Source organism: Lineus longissimus, chromosome 1 (assembly GCF_910592395.1).
Source record: "Lineus longissimus chromosome 1, tnLinLong1.2, whole genome shotgun sequence".
NCBI lineage: Eukaryota > Metazoa > Nemertea > Pilidiophora > Heteronemertea > Lineidae > Lineus > Lineus longissimus.
The window spans coordinates 27,772,594-27,784,972 of record NC_088308.1 but is presented as its reverse complement, the minus strand read 5'-3'; the positions used below and the strand labels follow the sequence as shown (position 1 = coordinate 27,784,972).

Below are 12,379 nucleotides of genomic sequence, written 5' to 3'. Positions count from 1 at the left end.
CCACCTGCTTTGCCAAGTACTATTGAACACATACCACCACAAGGAAGAACGTAGTGGTTGAATTTTAGTCATCGTCGTCATCAGATGGCACGAAAATGTCATTTTCTTCCAAAAAGGCAGAGACCTCTTTTCCTCCAGTTGCTCCCAAATACATGAAAGGAATAGAGACCAAAAACGCCTTCAAGACCCCCAATCGGTGCCTCAAAGGTTTATCTATAATTGCACCAGTCTCTGTAGTAACAAGTGTGCGCACTTGAGTCTTGAATAGAACTGGAGCATTGCTTTTTGAGGCGATTTTGTGTGAGGAACGGAGAATGTTTGACAACTTGGAAGCCATCTTGCTTTTTGTGATGGAGTGACCTTGACCCCTTAGAAAATCAATAAAGCGAAAAATCACCAAAAGCGTTTAAATAATTCGGTTAAGATTATCGACAAGTTCATCTTAAGGAAGTTTGTCATTGAACGGTTGTATAAACACCGTGAAAATTGTGTCCTAACACAGGATTTTCGTGGAAAAGGCAAAATACTTTTTGGTACTTTTGTATATTTTAATTCACGAAAATTTGTAATACAGATGGAAAAAACAGCCCACATTTTTGCAGATTTTTCATCAATCAAACACAATCTCGATACAACAGATACTTTTGAGGGGCAAGTTTATTGTATAGAAAGTTTAGAAATAGTGACTTCTTTCCGAAGATCCAGGAGAACGCAGAAAATTGGCGATAGATTTTTCGATAACTACTTAGAAATCACATTCTGCTATCCACAGAAGTACCATTTAGAGGAGCAGACCAATTTTGATTGAAATGGCTGCTTGCAACATATTTGAGGAGGATGAAGTGTTCAAAATCACCAAGGATGGTGTCTCTTATGGACTTGTTCTTGAAACAGCTGAGTACACAAGCTCTGATGAAGAGGAGGATAACTTTGATAATGAGGATAGAGTAAAAAAGGGCACTGTTCGCGTCGCCTGGCATCCAGAGGGCGGAGAAGAGGTCGTGAATGAAAATGAGGTTGGTATCACTTCTCTGTCTTCAGTCATCACCTATGCTTGTTATCTTAAATTCTTGTTTTATTGTAACTGTCCATTTTGATGACGTTCAGAGCATGTGATCTTGGCAATCTCCTGGACTGAATGAAGTGGGCAGGTGGAATTGACATCATTCATTGAACAGCTTTTACTTTCAGCATCAGCCATAGCCCAGGGTCCTTGAATTGACTTGATATCCTCGTGTCTAGGGAATCACCCTATCCATCCAGGGAGTCTGTAATACACCTAATTTTGGTCCCCTCCACCAGGAGCCATCACACTCTCAGGTTAAAACATCATCAAGAAGGTCACTTCAGACTCCGAGACTTCCATAGAGGATAGGGTGATCAGTAGTTACCATGGTTACTGTAGTGTTGACATGGTTGATTTGATGTTGTCAACACTGACATTGATACTTCAATATTATGACTATTCCCTCTTGCAACATGTCTTGCACTGCATGTATGTTAGTCTTTGCATTATTACTCATAACACAGCAGTTTATTTGTATTTCATTTAATATCCATCATTAATTCAGACCCCAACTGTTGATTTTGGCATCAATGTGTTTGGTGTGCCCTGTCCTGTCATCTTGAAATATAGACACTGGCTGTGACTAGGATTCTCGTCAAGTGGGATGATTGCCATCATGGATATGTCTGATACTGTACAACAACAACATGCTGGGAAAACTGCTTTGCCACTCATGATCACCTGTGTCCCACATGTCATTGCATGTTGCATTTATTCATGACTAAAAAGCTCATACATACATGTACCATCTGGTTACCTGTTACATATATCTGAGACACAAAAGAAAATATTGATTCTATCTATTGATATTTGATGGTGTTTTAAGCACCTGTAACATTATTCAGAAGTGGGGGACATTTCTCTGTTTATGACATGCATGTGGTTCCAGAATGGCCAGATATCAAAGAGCTCTGTGTATGTTTGTACTATAAAGTTACACACGTTTGGTGAACTCATGTGACTGCAAGTGTCTCCGGCCAGAAGAAATACCAGTCGCCGTACCTACATTAGATGAATGATTAAATGTGGGATGAATCATATCTCTCGGGGAAATTGGACCTGACCCAAAATATTGGTAACCATCCCAAATGAGATAATCCATTCAGCAACTGGGACACTCTCAATTATCTTGTGCAAATAATTGTGAAAGCATGCCAAAGATAACTTACAAATATTGACTATTGTCTGCGTAATCAAATGGGTATTTCACTAAGCCAGAGGTCCGATGGCTCTTGTCAGAGGTTGATCAGATGACATCACAAATACTATCTTCACACCGTGCTATTGAGCTCTGGCACAGTGTGAGAGAGTAAAACTAAGTGATTTTCCCAAGGTTACATCATAGTTACGAATACGATGCAGGTGACGCTATGAAAGGGGCAAGATTCATGTTGGCCTTCCGACGTATTCAAGTTCCTTTATTCCATTCTTTCAGATCAAACTAGCTGACCGCTCGTTGATGCCGGGCGACGTTGTCAGGCGCTTGATATCTGGTGAAAACAGTCAACGAGGTTATGTCAAAAATATGAGGGTCAGTTGTCACCTTCAGGTCCTTGGTACAAACACAGTCATCTGTGATGCTGATAGTAAGGATCTTCTCTCCATGCAGGTGAGATGTGGTAATTTTCAAAAGGTGATTGTGGTCATTTTGGACATTTTGTTGACTTTAGGAATATGAAGCTGGCGTCAGGGATCTCATTGAGAAACCAGTCTTAGCAGTAATGAGATGAAGCTCAGTTTCATCGCTGTGAATGTCTTAGACAGCTGATATTTTGATTATGGATATCATATTCTAAAATTGTTGCTGTTGGCTTGTTTCAGGACTGGGATCCAGACCCTGGCTATGTCACGCTGGATTCTTGGGTTGGACGAGTCGTCTATCCAAACACTGAAGTCATCCTTCGATTTGCAGATGGAGCCAGGTAAGAATCGAACCCGCTTATGATTGAAATAAACATGGAAAATAACATGGGGGCTTACATACATTCATGTACATTGAATGGACTGTAACAAACTTTTTCATGCCATGTTATGAAAATAAAGTTTTCATTACACTTTCAGAGTGCAGATGCCAGAAGTTGATCTCTCAGATTTTACTGATGTCAATGAGAAACGGGATGATGTAAGTATAACCCTCACATTTTTGTCTCAGTAGTTTGAAGCATTCAGAAGAATTCGAGGTATACATGTATTTGTTTCCTAACCAGTAGCATATATAGACTCCAAAAGACAAACAATGTTATATCATATATCATCTATTTCATTATCTTTCAGAATTCCGAATTTGGCAACAGCTATTTCTACATAGGCCAGTTGCTTGAAAGTGGACCCGAGATATTTGTTTTTCCATCAAGTGAAAACCCCGAGGCTAAGTGGCTGCATGAAACCAAAGCTCATAATCCAAGTAGTATGCAGAAGATGAAAGATCAGAATATAAGGCTGACAGTAGAACAGGTAGACAAGTCTTCTTGATTCATGAGATTCAGAAAAATACATTTAACATTATCAATTGACACTTTTCTTAGACATAGAATGCATTATAAACCTGGAGTGGGTCACTGCATCATTGTGATTATTTCAGATTGTTACAAAGTCACTGGAGGTCCAGTGGATGTGCCGTGGCTATGCTCGAGTCGAAAATCCCAACGACAAGATTCATCCTCCTCCGAGACTGATCCAAGGAGACGACCTGAAAAAGTAAGTTGAGGACTGTGAACTTTCTCTTTGCTTAGCATAGTTGTCTTCTACATTTGTATCTGATGTCCGTCGAGTGTTGCCTGTTGCATTCAAGAGAGTCTTAATTTTCAATCATAGATCAGTGTAGAACTTGGATAACTTGCTCTTGCTTTGACAGGTGAGTTGAGGTAAAACCGAGACGATACTAGGATGGATCTGAAATTGTACACAAGCGGATCTATATCTGCAGTGATTCTCTATAATTGTTGTAAGTGCCAGCCTGGCAAAATTTTGAGGCCACTCTTGCTTTCTTTGTTACAGTTTGAGAAAGTTGGCTTGCTTTGAACACTGTAGTGTTCAAATTGGTGATAGGTGTTACTACCAGATAAAGGAGAATGAACAAACACAAAACCTTGTGCTCAAGAAGAAACAGACGCCAATGCATTTCCTCCACAAGGGAGACATGGCGCTAACTGTCTCACAGTCTTCCAAAGAGAGAAAGAATCGGGATAAGAAGTACCAGTACGAGCATGAGTGGGATTATGTAAAGAAACCAGAGACTGGAAATGTTGACTTGGAGCTGAAAGCAGACACCATTGATATTACTGATTCAACAGCAGACAACAGGTGTGGCTTAGCAGACAATAAAGATGGTGCAGCGTGCTCCGAGTTGACTCCAAGGAGTGCTCTTGGTGCTCGTGATGGTGAGACATTAGAAGGCAACTTTGATCCTGAGGAAGACGCAAGTAGTACAGCGGTCAATCTAGACGGTAATGATGAGCAGGATGACCTTGAGGATGGGGAGTATGATGGGTTTGACACTGATAGTGAGTCTGAGTCGCACTCTAGCGCATCAGACACAGCTGAACATGCTCCCTCGAAGAAGCGACGTGTCAGACGAGGAATGTCTCTCAAGTCTCGGAATTTACGTAAACGCATGACGAAACGATGTAAGAAGAAAGTGCCCCCTAAAGAGCCTAGAACATATCACGCAGGCGAGATGGTTGCTGTTGAAGTCATTTATACACTGTCCCATGTTGATGTAGTCTGGCAGGTGAGATACTATTCATTCCTCTAGACCATACTCGAGTGGCAAACATGTCGTCCAGGTCTGGTCCTGTTGTATGGTATAGTGTATCTGTGCAACGGACATTACCGGTAACTGCCAGTCAAGTCCAGTTTGACACTGGACTGGACATGCGACTTGATGCATTTCCAACTGCCTTGTTCTGCTAGAGAAGTTTGAGTAATGATAGGTCACATCATGTGATGAGACATCATGTTGAGTCTGCTGGCACCATGCTGCATTAATTATAATCTGCTGTGTCATCAGGTTGCTTCTATATTGAAGAATCATGTTTCTGTTTCCATGTAACCATGTCTGAGTTGAGTTAATATCATAGAATGATTTTCTATTCCAGGATGCCACAGTAGAAACCGGTATACCCTCCCTTGAGTTGTTCCCTATTCACCATCTCGATGAGTTGGAATTCTTCCCAGGTGATTTTGTTATTGATGCCAAAGGTAAGCCAGTTACATCATTCCTAAACGGAGTAGTTGTGATATAGGATGTAACAGCAATAACACTCTTTCTGTGACTCCTGGGTTTTTGTAGGAACTACGCCTGCAGAGATATCTCATCTTTGATAAGAAGCATATTTCGTTTAAATGTCAAAATTGGTCCCCGGCCCTGGTCATCAAGTCAGATTGAAAAGGTTCAAACTAGAAATGTGTGTTTCTTGTTTTAGCTGATGGACCCCAGGGCCAGTATGGTGTAGTTATGACTGTGGATCATCAGGCCAGGACGTGTATTGTAAGGTGGTTAAAGCCGTACCAAGTAGGAAAGGGAAATAGGTAAGCCATTCATGTCATCTGCCTTGTAAGCCGAGCACGCATAACAGGGACATCTGTACTTTGTTAGCCTCTTTGTGAAGTCTGCAAAGTGAGATATGGTTGAAAGTTGATCGCAGATCTACATGTAGTTAGCAAAACTGCTCTTTGGATGATGTTTTGATGTTTGATTCAAATATTTCCAGGCCAGATGTGTCTATTGAACCAGATGAAGTGAGCGTGTACGATATCAAGGATCACCCAGATTACAAGTTCAGGCCGGATCAAGTCGTAGTGAGAGTTGGTGGATATGAGGTACAGAACCTGATAAACAAAGAATTTCTGTTTCCTTGAATGTTAGTCAAATGCAGGTTGGCCCTGGCCCAGTTGCTCAATCAGTGTTAGTCTCTAACGCCTGCTTCAGTTATTCTCAATTCAGGAACCGGTGTTAGGACTCAACACCAATGTTAGTGCTAACAGTGGTAATGCAGCTACGCCATCTAAGGCTACATGATACAACTGCTGGTAATGCCATCCAATATTTGTTTGGCAACTATTGCATTTCTTCTTTCATCTAGGATACAAGTTCGCCAATGGAAGCTGCAGGACAAATCTATGAAATCCATCCAGACGGTAGTCTAGAAATCCAGTGGGCGAATGGTACCAAGGCTAGGAGCTACCCTCAGGAAATATTTCTAGTCGGAGATGAGGTGAGTGGTGCTTGCCTTGATATCTACCAAAAAATGTATTGTTTTTGGTTTCAATACACAGCTGTTCTATCCCCTGCTTACACTAAAAGATCATACTTGCTGGTTTCCTACATGTATGTTGGTAGAAGTTGCTCATTTAGACGAGTCACTTCTGCACGTACATGTAGGATGTACTCTGCTGTACTCTGTCACAGTATGGTTGGTGCCATTTGGCTATGTTTTTTCTGGGACATCATGCACAGTCTTGTAGTTATTGATCCTGTAATGAACATTTGTTGGTATTGATCTGCAAAACTGATCTTTTATAGCTTTTGATAATGTTGGTGAAACAAATCTACCCTACTTTTCAGGCGTCAGAAATCAGTGAATACTCTAGTACTGACCTTGAGGAGGATGACGACAGTCTGTGCAGCTGGGAAACAGAGGCAGAAGAAACACAATCAGAATCTGATTCCGAAGATGATAAGAACAAGGATGGAGAGAAGCCAAAGGAGACGAGAGAGAGTGACGAGGAGATCCCTATCAGGCCTGAAGATAAGGTGGAGTTGGATCAGCTCTTGGATAAAGCAAAGAATGCTTTGGAGAAGTTAGAGGGACTCTTTTCAATCCAAGTTGACATCTCCCCACAGGCTGGCGAGTTTTATAAAAATATCTTACATGTCAATAGAAATTGCCAAGATTTGGACAGGATTTTAGGGTCATCTTTTTTCTCCGATCCAGATCTTATATCGGTTGTGTCAAAGTTACGAAAGGAGGTGAAAAAGGAGAAACGTGCTAAGATGACACAGCAGGTGCTGCAGCTGTTTGAGCAGAATCTGAATGAGTTGAGGAATCAGGAGGCGGAGGGTGGCATGGAATTGGCAACTGAGGGTAAAGCTGCATCTGACTTAGAAGCAGTGACTGCATCGGGTGACCAGATCTGTAAGAATTCTGTTGGCGACACTAATTTGAAAGAAGACTTTAAAAAGGACGCTGTAAAGGACTCAGTTGAGTTTCCGAGAGACACACTTGTAGAAGATAAGTTATCTGACAAAGCTACAAATGGTAAAACTGATGGAGTTGTGGGGTCTGAAGGTATACCAGAGAGTACAGATGAAGACCATGGTCGGAAAAGGCGGAGGAATAAGACACCTGGAGATCAGGTTTCTGGTTTGATGTCTGACAATGTTGATATTACGCTACGTATGTCACGGAAAAAGGGTGGTAAAGTTGTAATCTCTGTGAAGCCAGGAGAAGAGAAGGAGAACAAGAATGCTTCTGACCTGGACACTGGTGATGATAAAAAACGTGAGAGTGGTCAGTCTGGAGATGAGAGTGATGTGTTGTTGTCTCAAGTCGACTCGATGAAAGCACGGGAACTGTGTGAACGTGCGTGCCATTGCCTGAAGGAACAGATTCAGAAAGTTCAAAATGAACTGGACAAAATCTGGCAGAAGAAGTTGAACCAGATGCAGAAAAATCAGCTGCCTGTTGGAGCAGACGACAGCACTGAAGGGAAGGAGTTAGATGGGGAAAAGATAGAGGGTGCGTGTGGTGAGCAGACGGATGGCGATCAGAAGACGTTTAATCCTGATCAACTCCTGAGTCCGCTTACACCTGACCAATCCAAGCTGTTGCCGATATTTGAAGAGAGTAAGTGTACATGTAGTATCATGCAGTATCAAGTTTCATTCTTGTTTTTGGGAATGTTTGTTGCAATGATTTGAAAAAATGTGAATAGAAATTGGTCCGTATCGACCTGTTACAGAGTAGACGCTCGAGAAGAAGACCTGTATGATATATTGTAATTGATATTGTGCCAGAAAGTAGAATCTCACCCACCCCCCTGCTCGGCATTGACCAGCCCAAGTGATTTCCTTTTTCTATTGCATTCTAAATGATCTTTCTCAACCTTGAAGGGTTCTCCCTCATGGAAGAGACTCCTGATCAACACCGATTCAAGACCAAGGAACATCAACCCCAGGATCCAAAAACTTTCTTCTCCGCTGTCAAGAAAGAGGTAAGTGGATTGCTGAAGGAAAAATACCAATTTCTTCAGACCTTTAGAATACCCAACACTTGTCTTACAAATTGGAAAAGATTTGACTTGATACATGTAATGGAAATCTGTCATGGCTGCTTTTACAACTGAGAAAATGAAATGCATTGATCATTTATTGTTTCTCGGTAAGTGAGTACATTTACAGATTGTGATTTTTAATGCGTAGTAACTTGTTGATGCAAATGATTCATCCAACGTTTCAGATCAAGTTGCTGAGGAAGAATCTTCCAGCCGGTATCAAAGTGAAAGGATTTGAGGACAGAATGGTAAGGTTATGCATCATTTCTGAGAAGTGGACCTGATGCAATTGATTTGGTGAGAGATAAGGAGGGAGAGTAGGAGAGAACCTGGTGTAAGCTTAATATCAGTGTTTGTTGATATCTGGCCCCAGGTTGGTAAACAGGAACTGGCCTCGGTCTTCCTCAGATTTGAACACTTGCCAGGTGGGATCCACTGTATGTGTAATCAGGTGGCGAACTGACTTAGCCATGTGGAGCATTCCTGGTATATCCATATTCCGATATTTGGCAGAAACTTAAAAAATATAACGTTTTCTCAATTTTCAGGATCTGTACTCAGTCCTTATTGTTGGTCCGTCTAAGACACCCTATGAAGACGGACTGTTTCTCTTTGATGTCCAGCTGCCAAGTAGCTACCCGTCTGTACCACCAACGTTTCATTACCTCTCGTTCTGCTCAGATCGTATGAATCCTAATCTCTACGAAGATGGCAAAGTCTGTGTGAGCTTGTTAGGAACATGGGGAGGAAAGGTAACTAGTTGTAATGGAGGAAGAAACTGTGTTCCGCTACGAAACAAGTGTTGTCTGAGAGTCACACTTTTGATTCCATGAAAAAAATCATAGGCTGCCATGTTAGTATTGGCATGAGAGTTATTGCGACATGGACTACTAAAAATTTGATTTGATAGACAAGATCTGTATGTTTTGTTTCTTGTTTCAGGGAACAGAGTTGTGGAATAGTAACTCGACCATGCTGCAGGTGTTGATTTCAATCCAGGGTTTGATCCTAAATGCTGAACCTTACTACAACGAAGCAGGTTTTGAAAGGCAAAGAGCAACACAACAAGGCATGGAAAACAGCAAGGTCTACAATGAGATGGCCATATTAAAACTGGTTGAAGTAAGTCTTCTGATATAGCAACAGTAGATGAGAGGGTAAACAGGGTAAATGTTAAACAGTTTAAATGATAGGTCATTCTTTGATAGATGAGGATATTTACTTTGACCAAGCTCTTCTGCTGCATTTATGAGGCTTGTCCACAGAGTTTGTTCAGGTTTTGTGGAACACTTTTTGTGCGAAATTGGTTGAAAAGCCGGTACTAGGCAACTGGTGTCATCCCCATTCTTGGAATCGCCAGTATTTCTTCCTGGTCTAGTGACCAGACAATATTATCATACTTAGATTTTCAAACTTTCTATTTCAGTCAATGACACGGATGATCCATGACCCACCAATTGTCTTCAAAGATGAAATCATCACCCACTTACATACAACAGCTTACAGGTAAGACTAACCTAATAATGCTCAATGATTATCACTTCAAACACATGTTAGGCTCTTGCTTCACAGAGTTTACATACAGTTAGATTCTTATTACTTCAACAGGTGGTGTTGTGACTTGGTGAAATATTGTGTTGTTGTCAACCTTCGCTACTACTCGACTTGGTGAGGGAGGGCCGTGTTCCGATTCTACAGTTGATCTGGTTTTTAATTCAATTTCAGAATGATTCAAAGGTTAACCTCATGGATCAAAGTGTCTCAGCGTAACAACCTACTCATAATGAAGAAGATGAAACCTGAGCCTGGTTCTGGACAACAAAAGGAAGATTCGAAAGCAGACAAAAGTATGACTGCTGAGTGTGCGTCCATGGGAGTTGCAATATGTGATGGCTTAGAGGACTGTGAAAGGCCAGAGTTCCCACTTCTACCAGCATCTCGTGGCTTCTGTATCACACTCGAGAAACGTCTTGATGAATTCAAGACTATTCTGGACACTTTTGGTGTTGGGGATGAGGCCAAGTCATCCTAGTGAAGAGTTTATTAGGCATTGTTCTTAACAAATTACACTATTTTGAAATCAAGTCGATCCAAATGAAGTGCTGTGACATGTGTTTGAAGGAAGCTTCATGCTGCAGAGCTTGTATGCCTAGAATTCCCCTTCAAGGACTCACTGCTATATCGCTTTCCTTTGAGAATCACTTCATTTCACTTTGGCTTGATGTCAGAATAATAGGTACTGTTGCACATTTAATGATGAAACCAGTATGAAATCTTCATCTGGAGAATGGTTTTGTATGATAACGATACATACTGGCACTCCAGTCGTTGCAGTTGTGATCAGGCAGATTGCTGTTCTTCCAACAGAGGGAGCTTCCTATGGTCCGACATGGAAGGTTGGCATGGCATCAGCCAAGAATAGCTCAATCAGCGTCCTGTTAAACACTGACCTTAAAAAGAAACAACTTAATGCTGTGGGGTCGTGCTGAACTTTTGTCTCTGAAAATGACTTCACTGAGTGCCAGTGCAGTGACGAATATGTGACTTTCTGTCAATAGTCGGTAGTTTATTATTGTAAAGCATGTTTCTGCATTTTGTGACTGTAGACCTCATGCCACTGTCTAGTTCCTATACATAGCATAGAAAGAAACCCTTGCATTTGTGATGGACTCTACCTCTGAGCTGAAAGGCTATAGCTTGTGGTCAGAAGCAGAATAATAGCTGGATTTGTTCACCTACTATGTAGGCTTGACATTGCTAATCAGGTTGTTCAGACACAAGTATGTAAAGTCACAATGTTGTGATGAATATCACAGACTAATAGTCCTTTGACTCTGTCTTTTTTCCTTGATGTATTACATGTAGTAGAGGAATGATTCAGTGGAGAAAAAGCTTTCATGTGCTATGTCATACGTATCATTCAGCCTTGTAGCATGTGACCTTTAGAAATTGAATGGAAATTCATCTAATCATATTTGATGACTATCAATAGTGATGATCCATACCATAAACTTTCTTTTTGTGGATTGATGCAGCATCAAGAAGATAGTACCGTATATGACCTCTCTTCCGAATACCTTTGAGTGAATGTTTGATCATTGCATAGCTGAACTCACACACCCATGCATGAGTGACTGACCACTTAACATTTACAGTTGAGCAGTGAATGAGCAGTTAAGTCTTGAACCAATTAACTTGAGAAAGTCCAGGGGTCAATGTGCCAGTTCATATATACATGTATGTACAGTTATGCTGCTAATTAGGTGCTAGTCATCTTATGTTAATTACTAAGGCAGGTACTTTCAAAGTTTTGTTGTTTTTTATGTTTTGTTTGTGCTATATACATGTATATCCTGGTGGTTTTGTTACAATATTTCAGATCATTTCTCAGTCTGTCATCATGGAGAATTGTGAATCCCTGCTTGTAATCTGTTTTGCTATAGAGGAAACATTGATAAAACTCACTTGTAATTGCCATCATTTTTGGTAATTTGGTGGATTCACAAAAACATCTAGCCCTAATGATAGTTAGATATTGCAAATTAGAAACGTGAATACAGTGAAAAAAATAAATAATTGCACCGTCTGAGGGCCTTTACGTCTAATAGTTCCATGTTTTTTACTGTAGGGTATTGTGAAATGAGTCCTCAACATGGCACTTGCTGCAGAAATATTCAATGGTCATGGATCCTCTCAAATTAAAAATTGTTATGCAGTCATGACGACACAATCACCTTATCATGTGCCAGTGGAGCTTGCTTGTCTCCCTCTTTTGCTTTGAGATGCTCAAATAAAGAATGTTATGAAAAAAACACATGTCTCACTCAAATTCAATACAAATACCCCCCCCCCCCCCCCCCATCCTGAGGAAATCGAGGGTTAATCATGTGTGCAGGGCCGGAGAAGCGAACATTAACCCCTGATTTCCTCAGGATGGGTTGGGGTTGTGACAGCATATGCTGTATTATCAGGTCTGGTGGCAGCAGCATGTTATGGTGTGGTTGTGACAGGATCTGCTAATAATTGTTCACCATTTGA

At 41.0% G+C, this 12,379-nt stretch overlaps 1 protein-coding gene across 1 annotated transcript; it reads left to right on the top strand.

Annotated features, from left to right (window-relative positions):
* The first annotated feature begins 436 nt into the window (after nt 1–436).
* LOC135495482 ((E3-independent) E2 ubiquitin-conjugating enzyme UBE2O-like) lies at nt 437–12,131 on the top strand. Its single transcript, XM_064784175.1, has 18 exons — nt 437–1,016; nt 2,502–2,675; nt 2,888–2,988; nt 3,128–3,188; nt 3,341–3,520; nt 3,648–3,763; nt 4,064–4,796; nt 5,164–5,266; nt 5,491–5,596; nt 5,779–5,887; nt 6,151–6,282; nt 6,633–7,914; nt 8,181–8,281; nt 8,527–8,589; nt 8,890–9,093; nt 9,284–9,463; nt 9,768–9,847; nt 10,067–12,131. The coding sequence occupies exons 1-18, from the start codon at nt 810–812 to the stop codon at nt 10,371–10,373; spliced, it is 4,239 nt and encodes a 1,412-aa protein (XP_064640245.1). The 5' UTR covers nt 437–809; the 3' UTR covers nt 10,374–12,131.
* The last annotated feature ends 248 nt before the right edge of the window (nt 12,132–12,379 follow it).

Excerpts from the sequence above, each read along its gene's own strand:
- LOC135495482 (XM_064784175.1), top strand. The coding sequence starts at position 810 with ATGGCTGCTTGCAACATATTTGAGGAGGATGAAGTGTTCAAAATCACC. Across the intron at positions 2,676-2,887 it reads AGGATCTTCTCTCCATGCAG|GACTGGGATCCAGACCCTGG; the intron begins GTGAGATGTGGT and ends GGCTTGTTTCAG. Across the intron at positions 5,267-5,490 it reads TTTTGTTATTGATGCCAAAG|CTGATGGACCCCAGGGCCAG; the intron begins GTAAGCCAGTTA and ends TTCTTGTTTTAG.